General features: G+C 35.1%; 1 protein-coding gene across 1 annotated transcript in view; it reads left to right on the top strand.

The window, feature by feature from the left end:
* Positions 1-13,241, top strand: part of Acvr2a (activin A receptor type 2A) — an 85,384-nt gene that overhangs the window by 57,319 nt on the left and 14,824 nt on the right. Inside the window, exon 5 of the mRNA XM_055600368.1 lies at positions 12,868-13,011. Within this exon, the coding sequence (XP_055456343.1) occupies positions 12,868-13,011 (144 nt within the window). The remainder of the gene's footprint in view (positions 1-12,867; positions 13,012-13,241) is intronic.

Here is a 13,241-nt window from a genome sequence, read left to right as displayed (position 1 = left end):
AAGACATTTATTTAGAGTATTTTTCATCTTTATTACTAATATCTGAAGAGATATTAGGACATACATACGTTAAAATTTGGTTCTTTTAAATTATGGTTCCTTATAATGAACAAAAAGCATTTACTCTAAAATAATTTAGCATGATTAAAGATATCAAAATGGCAAGTCTCTGTGTGCCTAATAATTGAAGCTCCTGCTGTTTCTTTATAACTCTTAGCTGCAGTGTCTCCCTGTTGTAGCTCTCAGCTGCAGTGTTTCTCTGTTGTTTGTTGGTGTCACTGCTTTCCCAGTCAGCTGAGGGAAAGTTGGAGAATTTTGTTCTCAGCTCTGCCATTTCCCAGACCTTATTCACCACCTTTTATCCTGATAGTATTATATTCAGAATGTGTCTGCCCTTGAGGCTGATGTCTATATAACCTTAAAGCTGGTCTTCTTGCTTTTATACCCTTTTTTTCCACCTCTGTTATTGTCAAAATAATATTTTACGTGTGGATTATGATACTTCTGCAATTAAAAATACTCAGGGGCTCTTACTGCTGTGCACCCCATCATGTGTGGTTCACCGTATGCCATCTTCTGGTTCTTTCTCTATACTATACCCCAAGCCATCCAGCATATGCATCTAGAGAGATATTTATATTTTCTCTCCTCTGTGATTCAGATAAATAAGCCTAGAAGAGAAGAGGTCATAGAAATTGTATATGTATTATATCATATCTCGCTATTCAACTAGGTTACAAGCCTCTTGAAGACAAAGTATGTAACAATTGTGTTTATAGTGTTTGTGAGGAATGCCCATCCTACAAGCACTGAATACTAATTTGAGTTTGTTTTGTGTAGAGTCACATTGAGACGATAACATTATTCCCAGGAATTCTGTAATAAACATTCAGATGCTTTTAGAACTTTGCCTTAAGATAAATCTTGAGGCTGTATTTCATGCTATAAGTTGAAGTGTTCTTAGCTTTTATAAGACAGTGACATGATCACAGACTCAGGAAGCAGCCTCACTGTATTTTATATAGGCCACATTTCTTTTGCTTATGCTGAAACACTGTACACACATAGGAAGAAGCTTGTACACAGTGAGTAAATTGAATGCAAACTTTTTTTTTTTTCGTGATAGTGAGTCATGGATATGAGGGAATTGATGGACTCTATTATTAAACCTTTTGTGATAAAAAGTTAATGTGTTTTCAGTATAACTGTATGTGAGCCTAAGTTTCCTGTTCATAAGAGCTGTGTTTGTACTGATAAAACATTATGGTTGATAAAGTGAATGTTGAAGTCTAGAATTGCTTACATTAAATGAGGTGTGAAGTTAGTCTTTTTGCTCATTTTAAAAGGCTATGTAAATAGCACTTTAGTATTGCAACAAGTGAAATCATCTTCTTTAGTCCTTATTCTGTCCAGTTGTTGGTTTGAGATGGAGTAAGGGCTTTCAGATGTTGGGGATCCCCAAGTTGAGCATGCAAAGTAACCATTGACCTTAATATTAAAGTCATAATAGCTTGTGATTTCATGCAGTGCCAAATTACTACCCACCAGAAACCAAGTCATCTGTGAAAGTGCTTTGTAGAATTTTCTTCTTGCTTGTGAACTATATGCGCATCCATAGAAGAGTAGTGAGAGACCAAGTTACAGGGTAACATATTTAAGCCAGTTTAGGAAAATGTGTTCCTTTTTTCTTATGGAATATGTAGGAGAAACTTACTAAATTTTATTGCTAATATGGCATGTTGATATTGATATCAATTAATATTGATAATATTTAGCATTAAATCATACTTAGAAAATTAATCTATTATTTATAAAAGCACACATTTAAAAATACATTTTAATTAAAATATAATTACATTATCACTTTTCCTTTCCCTTCCTCCTGCAGGCTCCCACCAAGTTCCTTTCTTCCAGCTCTTTTCACATCTTCCTGCCTCACTCTCACATCAACAGCTTCTTTTCTTTGACTATTTTGCTATCTATCTATCTATCTATCTATCTATCTATCTATCTATCTATCTATCATCTATCTATCTATCTATCTATCTATTGTACTATATGCATAAATGTAAAGCTACAACCTACTGTGTCTGATTTTATTGTTTTTGTATATGGTTTCAGGGCTGATCCCCTTATATTGGATAACCAGTTAGAGCATTTATCCCTGGGAAAGATTGTTTTTCCCCTTTCTGTACCTATTAATTACCTGGTTCTTTATCTAGGGGTGGATTTCCCTTTCATGGTGATACTGCCATTGGTCCTGTTTATATAGCCATTTCTAGGAAAGACTTTTTGCCACAGACTTCCTTGTCCTCTGGCTCTTAAACTTTTCCACCCCATCTTGTGTAATATTTCCTGAACCACAGATACAGGAGCTGTGATGTAGATGTGTCTATTAGGCTTCCACAATCTGTTGATCTCAGTTAGCATTGTGTCTGGTTGTGGTTTTCTGTGATGGTCTCCATTTGCTTTAAAGAGAGGCTTCTTTGATGAGAGCTTTACTTTTTTGTGCATATAAGATTTAGAATATAGTAAGGAATTATGCTAATCTAGCCATATAGTGGTAGTAGATTTTTTTCTCTAGGATCCATGACCTCATTAGCCCTGGTGATCTGGCTAATTTTCAGTACCAGGCATTGTTTCCCTTCTGTCAAGTGGACCTTAAGTCCAGCCAGACAGTTGTTGGCTACCACCTACTGCATCATTATGGTTATCTCATCGTGCTGGTTATTGTTATAGGTGTCACACCTGGGTAAGGATTCTTAGTTACTTTCCTTCCTTGGCGGCTTGCGTAGGATTTTCTGATACCATAGAACCTGGGCCACAGGAAGAACATTTTCAGGTCTGATCCATTTTGAATTAGTATTTTGTGACATAAATTTTCCTGGGCCGATGGAACACACGCTTGTTCACTCCAGATAGGAGTCCCACAACTGACAAAAGTAACAATATCATTCAAGTCCAGCTTGGTGAACCATGAGTTTGATTGGGGTTACTTAACAACAGTATGGGTAATTTGTCACTTACAGGCAAAAATGACTCAAGGACAGATGTGTCATCAATGCTCATCCTTGTATGGGTGACAGCTCACAAAATCTGAGAGTTCTCTGCATAGACTCAGGCAGCCCAACAGGTTGGAGGGTGTCCTCTCTCCTTTAGGCAGGTCTGCTGACTTGTTCTTTTTCTAGGCAGCTAGTTTGGTCTCAGAGTCTTCCCTGCAGCTTTTGCTCTTTTGAGTGTTCTTTTTTTTTTTTTTAATCTATCTATCTGTCTATCTATCTATCTATCTATCTATCTATCTATCTATCTATCTATCTATCTATCTGTCTGTCTATCTATCTATTTTTTGAGTTTCTTTATAGCTTGGATTGTTAGGACTGAGAGGGACGCTCAGTTTTTATTGCCCTTGTAGAGAGAGGCCAAGTAAATCTGATCAGTTTTAGGAATTTCCTGAAGCTGTTTTGAATTGTTTACTTTCCTGTTTTAAGGAGTTTCCTTGAGGGATAGACTGCTTATATCTTGGAGGAAGCTCTTAAACAAGTACATTGACTGCTTAATTGCTAGAGTATTTAATATACGTTGTTTCTGCTTGAAACAGGACTTTGCTATATGGACACAAATTATTTGGAAAGAATTGTATCAAAAAGTGCATTTCTTTTATCACTTTGTATAAATAATTTTAAGATTGGTGTTCAACCTTGGATACCTTTCTCTGGCTTCATCTGTTTTAGTTTAGCATTTTTTTCTTATGAACTATGAAATACTATTTTTCTTTTATAGACTATCATAGTGTAGAGAAATAGATCTTTTAGCATAATGTGTCATTTATCTCAGTCCATCAAATGATGTATCTTTAAATGAAACTTAGTAGAGTACTAAGGAAATACTAAAATTTTATGTGTGTTGATACAAATTGTGTACATTCAAGGTATTCAGTATTCTACTTTTATCAGCTTAGTATGAGATTTTTGAGAGGAGAATCTACATTTTATAAGTATTTCCAACCATATTATTTTAACATGCTTAAAATATGATATAATGCTGTTTTATATTTGTATACTTTATATGTATATATTCTTAAGGGTACAAAGCTGATGTAGATGTTTTTTCCTTTTGTGTCCCACTGTAATATATAATTTTATTTTTGTATCGAACTAAAATTGCGGCTTCATTCAAAATATACTTCTAAGAACTTCTGTTTAGAAGGGAGGAGGTCCTCCCCTATGGGCATAGGGGGAGAAGAGGAAGGGGTGTGGGATTGGAAGGCGACAAGGTAGGGGACCACAGCCAGGATACAAAGTGAATAAATTGTAATAAATAATACAAATAATTACAAAATGCAAAAAAATACTTCTAAGAATTATTTTTAGAAATTATTAATAGACATATAGCTTGAAAAATTACCCTCACCAAGCACATAAAAAGTTTTTTTTTTTTTTTTTTAATTTACAAGTGCTTAAATATAGTCATTTGGAAATTGACTGAAAATTCTGTATTCAAAAGTAAAAGGAGGTAGAGGAAGATAAAAACCATGGAGCTTAATCTAGCTAGAGTAAAGCTGTATATTACACTTACTGTGAAAGACATTTTATAAATGAAGTTTTAGCAACATACATACTCGATTGCAGGTGACTGCCATTCAGTTCTTAGCATCTGGAAAGCAGTTTTTCTTTTGCCAGCCAGGAAGTGAACTCATGAGTGTAGACCAGAGTACATGATTACTCTATATCTGGAGTGTAAGGTAGTAGCCGGAGGAGGCAAACCTTGTTTGCTTTTTCTCTAGCGGTCTCATTTCTCAGACCTTATCCTAGACCTTTTCCTTTATTCCTAGTTATGCCACTGCTCTCAAACCCCTATCTGTTAATTTGAAATAGTAGAAATAGAAAAGTTCATTTGGTAATAAAGTAAAGATGGTGGGCTGCTTCCTTCTTTGGTGCTTGCTTACTTGCTCTGAGCCCTGAACTAAAAATGCTGCCTAGTACAGGTGCAGGATCCTCTCTGCCTGCCCTCTTGGTGCTCACAAGTTATGTTCTGCTAAGGTGAAAATGGTGTGCCTATTTAACTTTGCCACTTGGAAATGAAGGTAAAGAGCTTAGGAAGGGAGTGGCCAGTGGAGGAGAGACCTGATTGACAGTCTGTGGTGCTGGGAGAACTGCATTTGAGGTGTTGGTCAGTATTAAAATGCTCAGTAACTGTCTTCTGCCATTGTCCTTTCTGTTGCAGCTTCAAAACTGACCAAAAAGAGTAATTTTCATAGCAGCTGCTTCTGTTGCAATACTCTGAAATACCTGTTACAGGAAGTTCATTTAATTGATGAGAACACTGGGACCCTGATAGGTGAAATGACCAGACTTACAATCCCAGCCCAAGTGGCAATGTTTGGGCATTTACTCAGGAATTACTGTCCATTGATTGAATGGCATATTTCAATTAGTAATTAGATGGGATTCATAGAAAACTAAATTAAGGAAAATTGATAAGATTTCACTGTTTCATATTGAATACAAGTTTTATTTGTGTCTGTATAACCTGGTAGTTAAATAATTTTCTAGTACTAGAGTTTACTCCTGTATAAACACATTCATTTTGGTTTTTATCTTCACTTAGACATTATAAATGTTAAATAAAAGTAAATTTTTTTTATAACTAGTCACAACACTCATGCTTTTGAACTAAGAGTGACTAAGAGGAGAATGGACTTCTTCATCTCTTGGAGACTTTCCACCCATGGGCTGCTAACTGCTTAGGGAATTTGTTCAGAGTCCTTATTTTATCCACATTGCTTTTTTGTTTGTTTGTTTTCAAGAAAAGTAGGATGAGGGACACTATAAAGAATCTTGGGATCTAATTAATAGAGCCATGGCTGACCCATTCGACAGCATCAGCTTTATTCACCTGCTAATTTATTCACCTGTCTTTCTAGCTCAGAAACCTTTGTCCTGAAGTTTACTGTCTTATTTATGGATTTTATTTCTGTTCTTACTTGGTGATAGTCTCAAAAGAATAAAGAATTGTGACATTTCTAAGAATATGTGATAATTAGATGACTGAAGAGGAAACATGCTCAGAATTTTTCAGTTTTCACATAGTATGGACACTTGATAGTCACAAGAGGAGGTTGTTACATGGTGACAAAGATAAACATAAATGGAAACTACTTTTCTGCCTAACTAGATACACTCAAGATTCTGTCTCACTAGAATCTCTCTCTTTCTCTCTCTTTCTCTGTTGTGGAGAGTAAATAGTAAAAGCTTGTAGCACTTATTGTATGCGTATTTATGAATAATACATAAAAAGTCTGTATTTCTAGAATGATTTCTTTGAATTTTAGATGTACATAGATAGCTGCTTATTAAATAGCTCCACTCAGGTGTGTCTTAGTACTTCCAATTCAAGGATAATGATCGTCTTTTCCAAACCTGGTTTTCAATAAATTCAGTACTCATCCATGTGATTGTGTAATCTAAAATCTAGGATGTGTCCCAATACTATTTTTTATTACCATTTACTGCTTTCTTTCTTTCTTTTTTTTTTCCCCTCAGAGTGCTCTCCTCAGGGAAAAACTAGCCAGTTTTATTTATTTTTTTTAAAGTCAGGTATTTTACAAATGTTCAACAAGGTAGTGACTTCCTTACTGCTGCTTTTAGTTTTTAATTATGCATTTATTAGTTCAAATCATCGATTGGCATGTCTGCTGTGAAGTTCATGAGAGCTTGAGTAGTTAGTACTTGAGACAAACAATGCAGTCAGTAAACTTTTCTAAATGAGTGAATAAATGAGTAGGTGAATATGGTCCTATATTTTCTGATGTTGGGCAGCAATTTCATTCCTTTTTGATAAGCAGCAAGCCTTTCTCATCTGGAAACCTAATTACTTGGCATTAATTTTTACTGATTTCATTTTTAGTTACTTACAGTTTCAGTGCAGACTACTCACTCAGGGCTTCCTTTTCTATTTTGTGAATCCAGACTATTTTGTTAGGTGAACTTTTATCTGTTTGTAGAGTTTGTAATCTCTTTTGCATGTTTTGGCTGTATATACTATAAGAATTTACACTTTGGAAAAGCTTGTTGTTGGTGCCTCTTGTTTACCTTGTATTTTTGGTTCTAACATTCATTTATTGAGAAGTATATCCACAAATACATACTTAAAATTTGTTTATGTGTTTTAGTTAATTTAATTATTTTGGTTTTGGTCTTGCCCATTCTTCTTACATTAAAGCTTGATATTATCTTCATTCATTTTTGTTTTGGGTATTTTATAGTTTATTCTCTTCATTAATTAGGAAGTGTCCTGAATAGGCATGATACTTTTCTAAGATTAAGAGTAACATTTATTTGCACTGATGTCTTTATTTCTGAAAGTTCTTATGTTTAAACAAGATTTCACTAATTCTTGTGCCTTTGCATTTCCTGTAAGAGAGGAATTGTATTCTGGAATGTTGATGTTCTCTCATGGCGTGGTAGGATTAAGCTAGCCTTTTGGTGGATAATGAATAGTCCTGAATGATTGTCACAGGATGCAAGCCCAGCAAACAACTGGTATAAAAAGTGGATTGCCATTTCTTGTTGTTAGTGGTACTGTTCTCTGTGGAAATAGCGGCAGCTGGGGAATGTTGTCACCTGTTTGGAGTTTTCAAGTTCCCCAACAGTGGCTACATGTACATTACTTAATTTAAAATTGAATCATTTATCTCTGCTACTCTGTCTTCTGTCTGTGAGAAATATGCTTGGATACTCATTTCCAGGCATTACTACTTATTCAGTTGTTACATGTTTCCTAAATTTAACGTTACTATCATGCTGAATCATATTTTGAACTGCAAACAAATGCTTTAATTCAAAGTGCAAACTAAGTCATTTAAATTTTGTTCTGTTAGGATCTATTTTTATTTATTCATGTCGCTACATCTGGACAGGGAGGTTTACAACAGGCCTAGTTTGTCAACAGGTTTTGTTTAATTCTAGCCATCGTTCTTTGTGTGTGTGTGTTTTTTCTCTCAGTTTGTCTTTTCTGAGAACACACATAGCCACAAAAACATACTGTGTTTCACCACATGATCCTATTGCCTTCCAAAAAGGTGACTGAGGTAATTCACTCACTGGGAGTAGGAAATTTCATATTCTCATGAAAGCAGTAGAAAAAACAAAACTAAACTAAAGCTGCAGAGACATTACAACTCACTCACAAAAGGGCCTTCTAAGTTTAAGGGCTTTAAAGTTTAAGACTTTATTTTTAATCATTGTGATGAAAATGAAGCAGTAATAACTATTAATGTCATATAAGTGCAGGCATATATATGTGTAGTTTTTAACTAGTTTCACCTTATAATTGTTAAAAAAAAAAAATCTGATGTATGGCATGGAAGTGTGCATCTATAATGTACAATTCCACAACTTCAGAGGTGGAAGCAACATCAGTAGCTACTTTTAGGAGCCTAAGTAACAGTTCCAAACTACCCTGAGTTGTTTCAAAATTAAAAAAAAAAAAAAAAGAATGTGAACAGAAAGTATGACGTGAAGATTCTCTGCAATAATACATATACAATATATATGTATATATCAAAAATCAAGAGCTCAGACTCCCTTGGGTCAACAGATGGAAGAACAAACAAAAAGAACCCACTTGGAAGGAAGGAAGGAAGGAAAGGAAGGAAGGAAGGAAGGAAGGAAGGAAGGAAGGAAGGAAGGAAGGAAGGAAGGAAAGGAGGAAAAAGAGAAGAAAAGAAAATAACAACAAAACAAAACAAAACAGAAAGGCAGGCAGGCTGGGTGTGATGATGCATGTTTGTAATCCCAGCACTGGAGAAGTTGAGGCAGTTGGGTTCCTGGGGCGTGCTGGCCAACCTAGTCTACTTGGGGAGTTCCAGGCCACTCAGAAATGGCACTTTTGGAATGGCATGGTTGTCCCCTAACCTTCGTGCATACATCCCTGCAAATGTATGTACACACCCATGAAAACCATTAGAAACCCTCCTCTGAGAGAACTGTTTCTTCAGGGCTGTTTTCTGGTGTTTGTTAAAGGCAATACTGCCCTCTGCTGTTCAGAAGTCAATTTCACTCCTGTCTCCCCCACCAAATTGCCTTCTTACTCTCACATAATTTAGAATTTAAAAATCTTTTCAAGTAATAAGTAATATTTAAAAAAAAAATTTACTCACTGGCTTGAAGCCCACTAGATCAGGTAATTTAGACTTATTTTTGCATCAAAATTTATTTACTAATATCTTAAGGAAGATCCAAAGATTTTTCCTTTACGTTTTTAAAATAACACTTTCCTCTGGTTATAAGGAATGTGTTCTTAATCCTTATCTTTAAATTATAATCCATTGAATCACTGTCAACTTTTAAGAAGCTAAATCATTCTTTCTTTCACCTTTGTAACTGATGTGTCATTTTTCATTTCATTCTGAATATGAATCGTAATTTCTTTTGCCTGTGTTTTTTTCTTCACAAGCACGCCTTTCATATAATGATAGAGGTAAGATGCATTGATGTTTGTTTTATGGTTGTGAAAGCTTTTGTAGACGCACACAAAACATTTGTCCTTAAGAGTTTTGTTATTATTGTTGCTTTAGTTTGCATCCTTTATAGTTCATCTACTTTATTATAAAAGTCCCCTTTTGTATACAAATATGATTCATTTGACAGAGTAAAAGCATTTGGTTTTGAAGGTTTAACAGTATTTATACTTATCTAATGTAGAATGTAGAAATAACTATTTCTTCTGAGTAGAAGATAAAACCTAATGAAGTCACTAGCCTTGGAAACCCAGTATTTCTAATTTTTATAGTATTTCAAATGTCAGCCTGTACTCATTCAAATAAGAGATGACTTTCTGGTCTAGCTCATTATCTGTTAACTTAAAATCTATATTTTCCAATGTCATCTCCAGCAAATGAATTAGCTAAAGAAATAGTACCTTTGAGAAATCTGTTGCTGCTGGGAAGGTTGGGGCTATTTGGAAAAGAATGTACACTTAACTTGGAAATAAGCAGAACTGATCACAGATGTCTTTGCTGCACCCTTGAACAATGTCCCAGCGTGGGCATACTAATGCCACTGCATGGGGCAGCATAGGGCTTTGCCAGTAACTGCAACTTCAGCATCCTTTCTGATGTCTTGAGAAAGAATAGTCAGAGCAGCTTCTGATGAGCATCTTCTTAGTTTTATGTTTTGAATGGTCATTGGTAGAGCCCTGGGAACTGAAGGGAGAGTCTCAGAAATTCTGTAGTCCTTAGAATTGCTGCCCTCCAAATGTTTCTGTGCAGCGAGGCAAAGCTGTGCTTTACGGATGCCATCATTTACAAACTGTAAGCTCTCATTTGTCTTCCTAGGGGTTTAGATGTTTAATGATTGAAGTCCCCATTCCTAGAAACAAATACTGAGTTTTTCTGAATAAATTGCTATAATGATGCTAATAAACTTGAGTCATATCTAATATTCTTAGATAATAAGTAAAACTTAGATTTTAGGGATGCATTTAAAACTTCATCCTAGTAACTTCTTGTTAAAAAAGCAAAAAGGTATATTGATGAGTGATACAATGTATTTTGTAGCTATCCATATTAAGAAGCTTCTCTTTTAACCCAATCTTAAGTATTTGTGAATATTAATTATAATTAAGACTACATCTTAAAACTTTCTGGTGTTGGTAAGAATGAACCTCTATAGATCATTTTATTCCCATTTAAAAATTGGCCTGTATTTGTTTTTTTTTTAATTTAAATTTTCTATACTGTTAAGAAAATTTGACAGTTGTGTGTTTTGTAGCAATTAGAGGTAGAGTTTTGGGTAAAATTGTATTATTAACTGTTGATCCAAAATTTCTCTCTGCAATAACAGTATGTTAAGAAATTTACCAAGGAGAGCTTTGTAAGTTTATAGGACCTTTGAAGTTTATCTTTGCATCTGGAAAACATTTAACATACTTTGAATTACTGTTTACATTATTAACCTGAGATGTTGACGAGATAATCTTAATCCTGTTTCATAGTCTGGACTCATGTCTGTGGTTGGCACCCTTTTGAACAGAGAATAAATATGTGTAAGTTATCTCTAGAGACATTGGTCAGTATATAAAAGGCTGTCAGATATCATAGTGTTTATAGCTGTATAGCCCTCTTTTCTCCCTTTTTTCAGTTATTATCCGAGGATTGTTGTATTGGTGTTTGGCAAAGCTGATCCTGTCCTTTCTGTTTAGTTATTTCTTTGTATGTCCATGGACACATATTCTTGGACCTTGCATACTGGATGGTTTTGTTGCCTTTGGAAGAGTAGTGTTCACCTTATTCTCTCCAGTCTTCTAAGTCTTCCTTGTTCCTGTTAGTAGAATCTTATTACAGGCAGAGATGGTTAGTTGTAGAATGGTAAAGGAGAACATGGTTCCCACAGTAACTTTCCAGAGAGATGGAGATTTCCTTCCCTAGGAATCTCTATGCGCCAGTCCTTCCTGCAGGCTTTGTAGACAACCTTTTTGGTCTATCACTGTGCTAAACAAAAGTACTTTTGCTTTATTAACCTTTCATATTTTTAATTTGGGAGGAACAGAAACGTCGTAACCATTTAAAAACGTGACTTTGGGATGAGTCACAGGAAGTCTTCTGCCTTACTTTTAAAAATAGGTGTTTTCAAGCCTTCATATAAGGACTGTCTAGAAGTTGCATTCTTTTTTTCCTATGATACTTCGCATTATTCCCCCCCCCTGGGGGGTGGTTAATTGTAATGCTTGATAGAAACTTTTTAGACTCCCAAACAGGCTAGTGGCTGAAGGATGTCTCCAGGGAGCACTTAAGTCTTGGAACATTTCAAAGATCTAAAAAGGAAGAAGAAAGTTAGATGTGAGATGCAATGATCTTGGATAAAATGCCATTTTTAAGTATATGAAATACCATCAGGAGTCCATTCTTGCCACAAAAATTTTGGTTCCTTCTCACAGAACTTAAATAGCCTTTGAAACATTTCTGATGCTTTGTCTGTTGGCTTTCAGAAGCTTCTTACATCTTGTTTTAGTTGCGTAACGTAAACTGATAGAACACTTTCAGCAAAGGGTTGCCATTCTGTTGTAGGGAATTTTCTTTGCTGTTTTCCTTTTCATGTATTATTCTGACCCTATTTTTGAAATTCATTATAGTAGCACTCTTGTCTTCTATTCACATTCCATGTTTCTGACTATGCATACCATTTTTCTAGATTTTATTTGTACTTTGTTTTATTTTTCTTTTCAATTATCCTCAGAACATATATATATATATATATATATATATATATATATATATATATATATTTAATTTTTAGTAAGTTTTGGGGAATAGTTAAAAGGATAAACTATTAGTATCTTGAAAAATAAGTATGAACAAAATGCTTATAGAAACATTTAAATGCTTTTTATATACTTGTTTAAAATGACTGGGTATTATGAAATTAATGAAGAAAGAGTCAATATTAAACAGGCACTAGAGAAAGTAATAGATTTGAGATTTTTTTTTTTGAGAAATGATCATACTTTGCTGCTTTGGAACTTTTCAAGTCTGTATCCTTTCAGAGAATATAAACTGCATGAAACCAATGGCCTACTATTAAGAGTGTTCTGAAGCTCACAGAGAGCCTTGGGGACATTGGTCCGAGGAGCTGCCCAGTATGCCCACTTACTGTTTAGTAGTAGCAGGAGTGCTATGTTAGACATGGCTTGCTTAGTGCTGCGCGTTAATGCCCAGCAGCTCAGTCCCTGCAGGCTGACAGTTAAGGTCATTAACATTACAGTTCCTCACGTGCTCACAGTGTCCGTTAATATACTAACCCTTTTCTCATTTCAGAATCAATGTCTTCTGTTCTGCTTATTTACAGTATTATTATTGTTTATCTCTAGGACCCAGGACCACCCCCACCTTCCCCATTACTAGGTTTGAAGCCATTGCAGCTGTTAGAAGTGAAAGCAAGGGGAAGATTTGGGTGTGTCTGGAAAGCCCAGTTGCTCAATGAATATGTGGCTGTCAAAATATTTCCGATACAGGTATGTCTATTGATGTTTTCTACTTTCTCTACCTCTATTTGAAAGCTCTAACTTGTCAGGACACGATAGTTCATCAACAGTCTCAAAACACAAACTATATATTCGAAAGTGATCCTTTGAGATAGTTGGGAAAGTAGTCTAGCCTGTTTGTGCTGCTGTCACATCTGAGGAATAGAATGACTACATGCAGCGCTTGGGTTTGTTGGCAGTATTTGAATCACAATAAATGA

Source organism: Psammomys obesus, unplaced genomic scaffold (genome assembly GCF_907164565.1).
Source record: "Psammomys obesus unplaced genomic scaffold, mPsaObe1.curated_primary_1811, whole genome shotgun sequence".
Taxonomy (NCBI): domain Eukaryota; kingdom Metazoa; phylum Chordata; class Mammalia; order Rodentia; family Muridae; genus Psammomys; species Psammomys obesus.
This window is presented reverse-complemented; position numbering and strand designations above follow the sequence as displayed.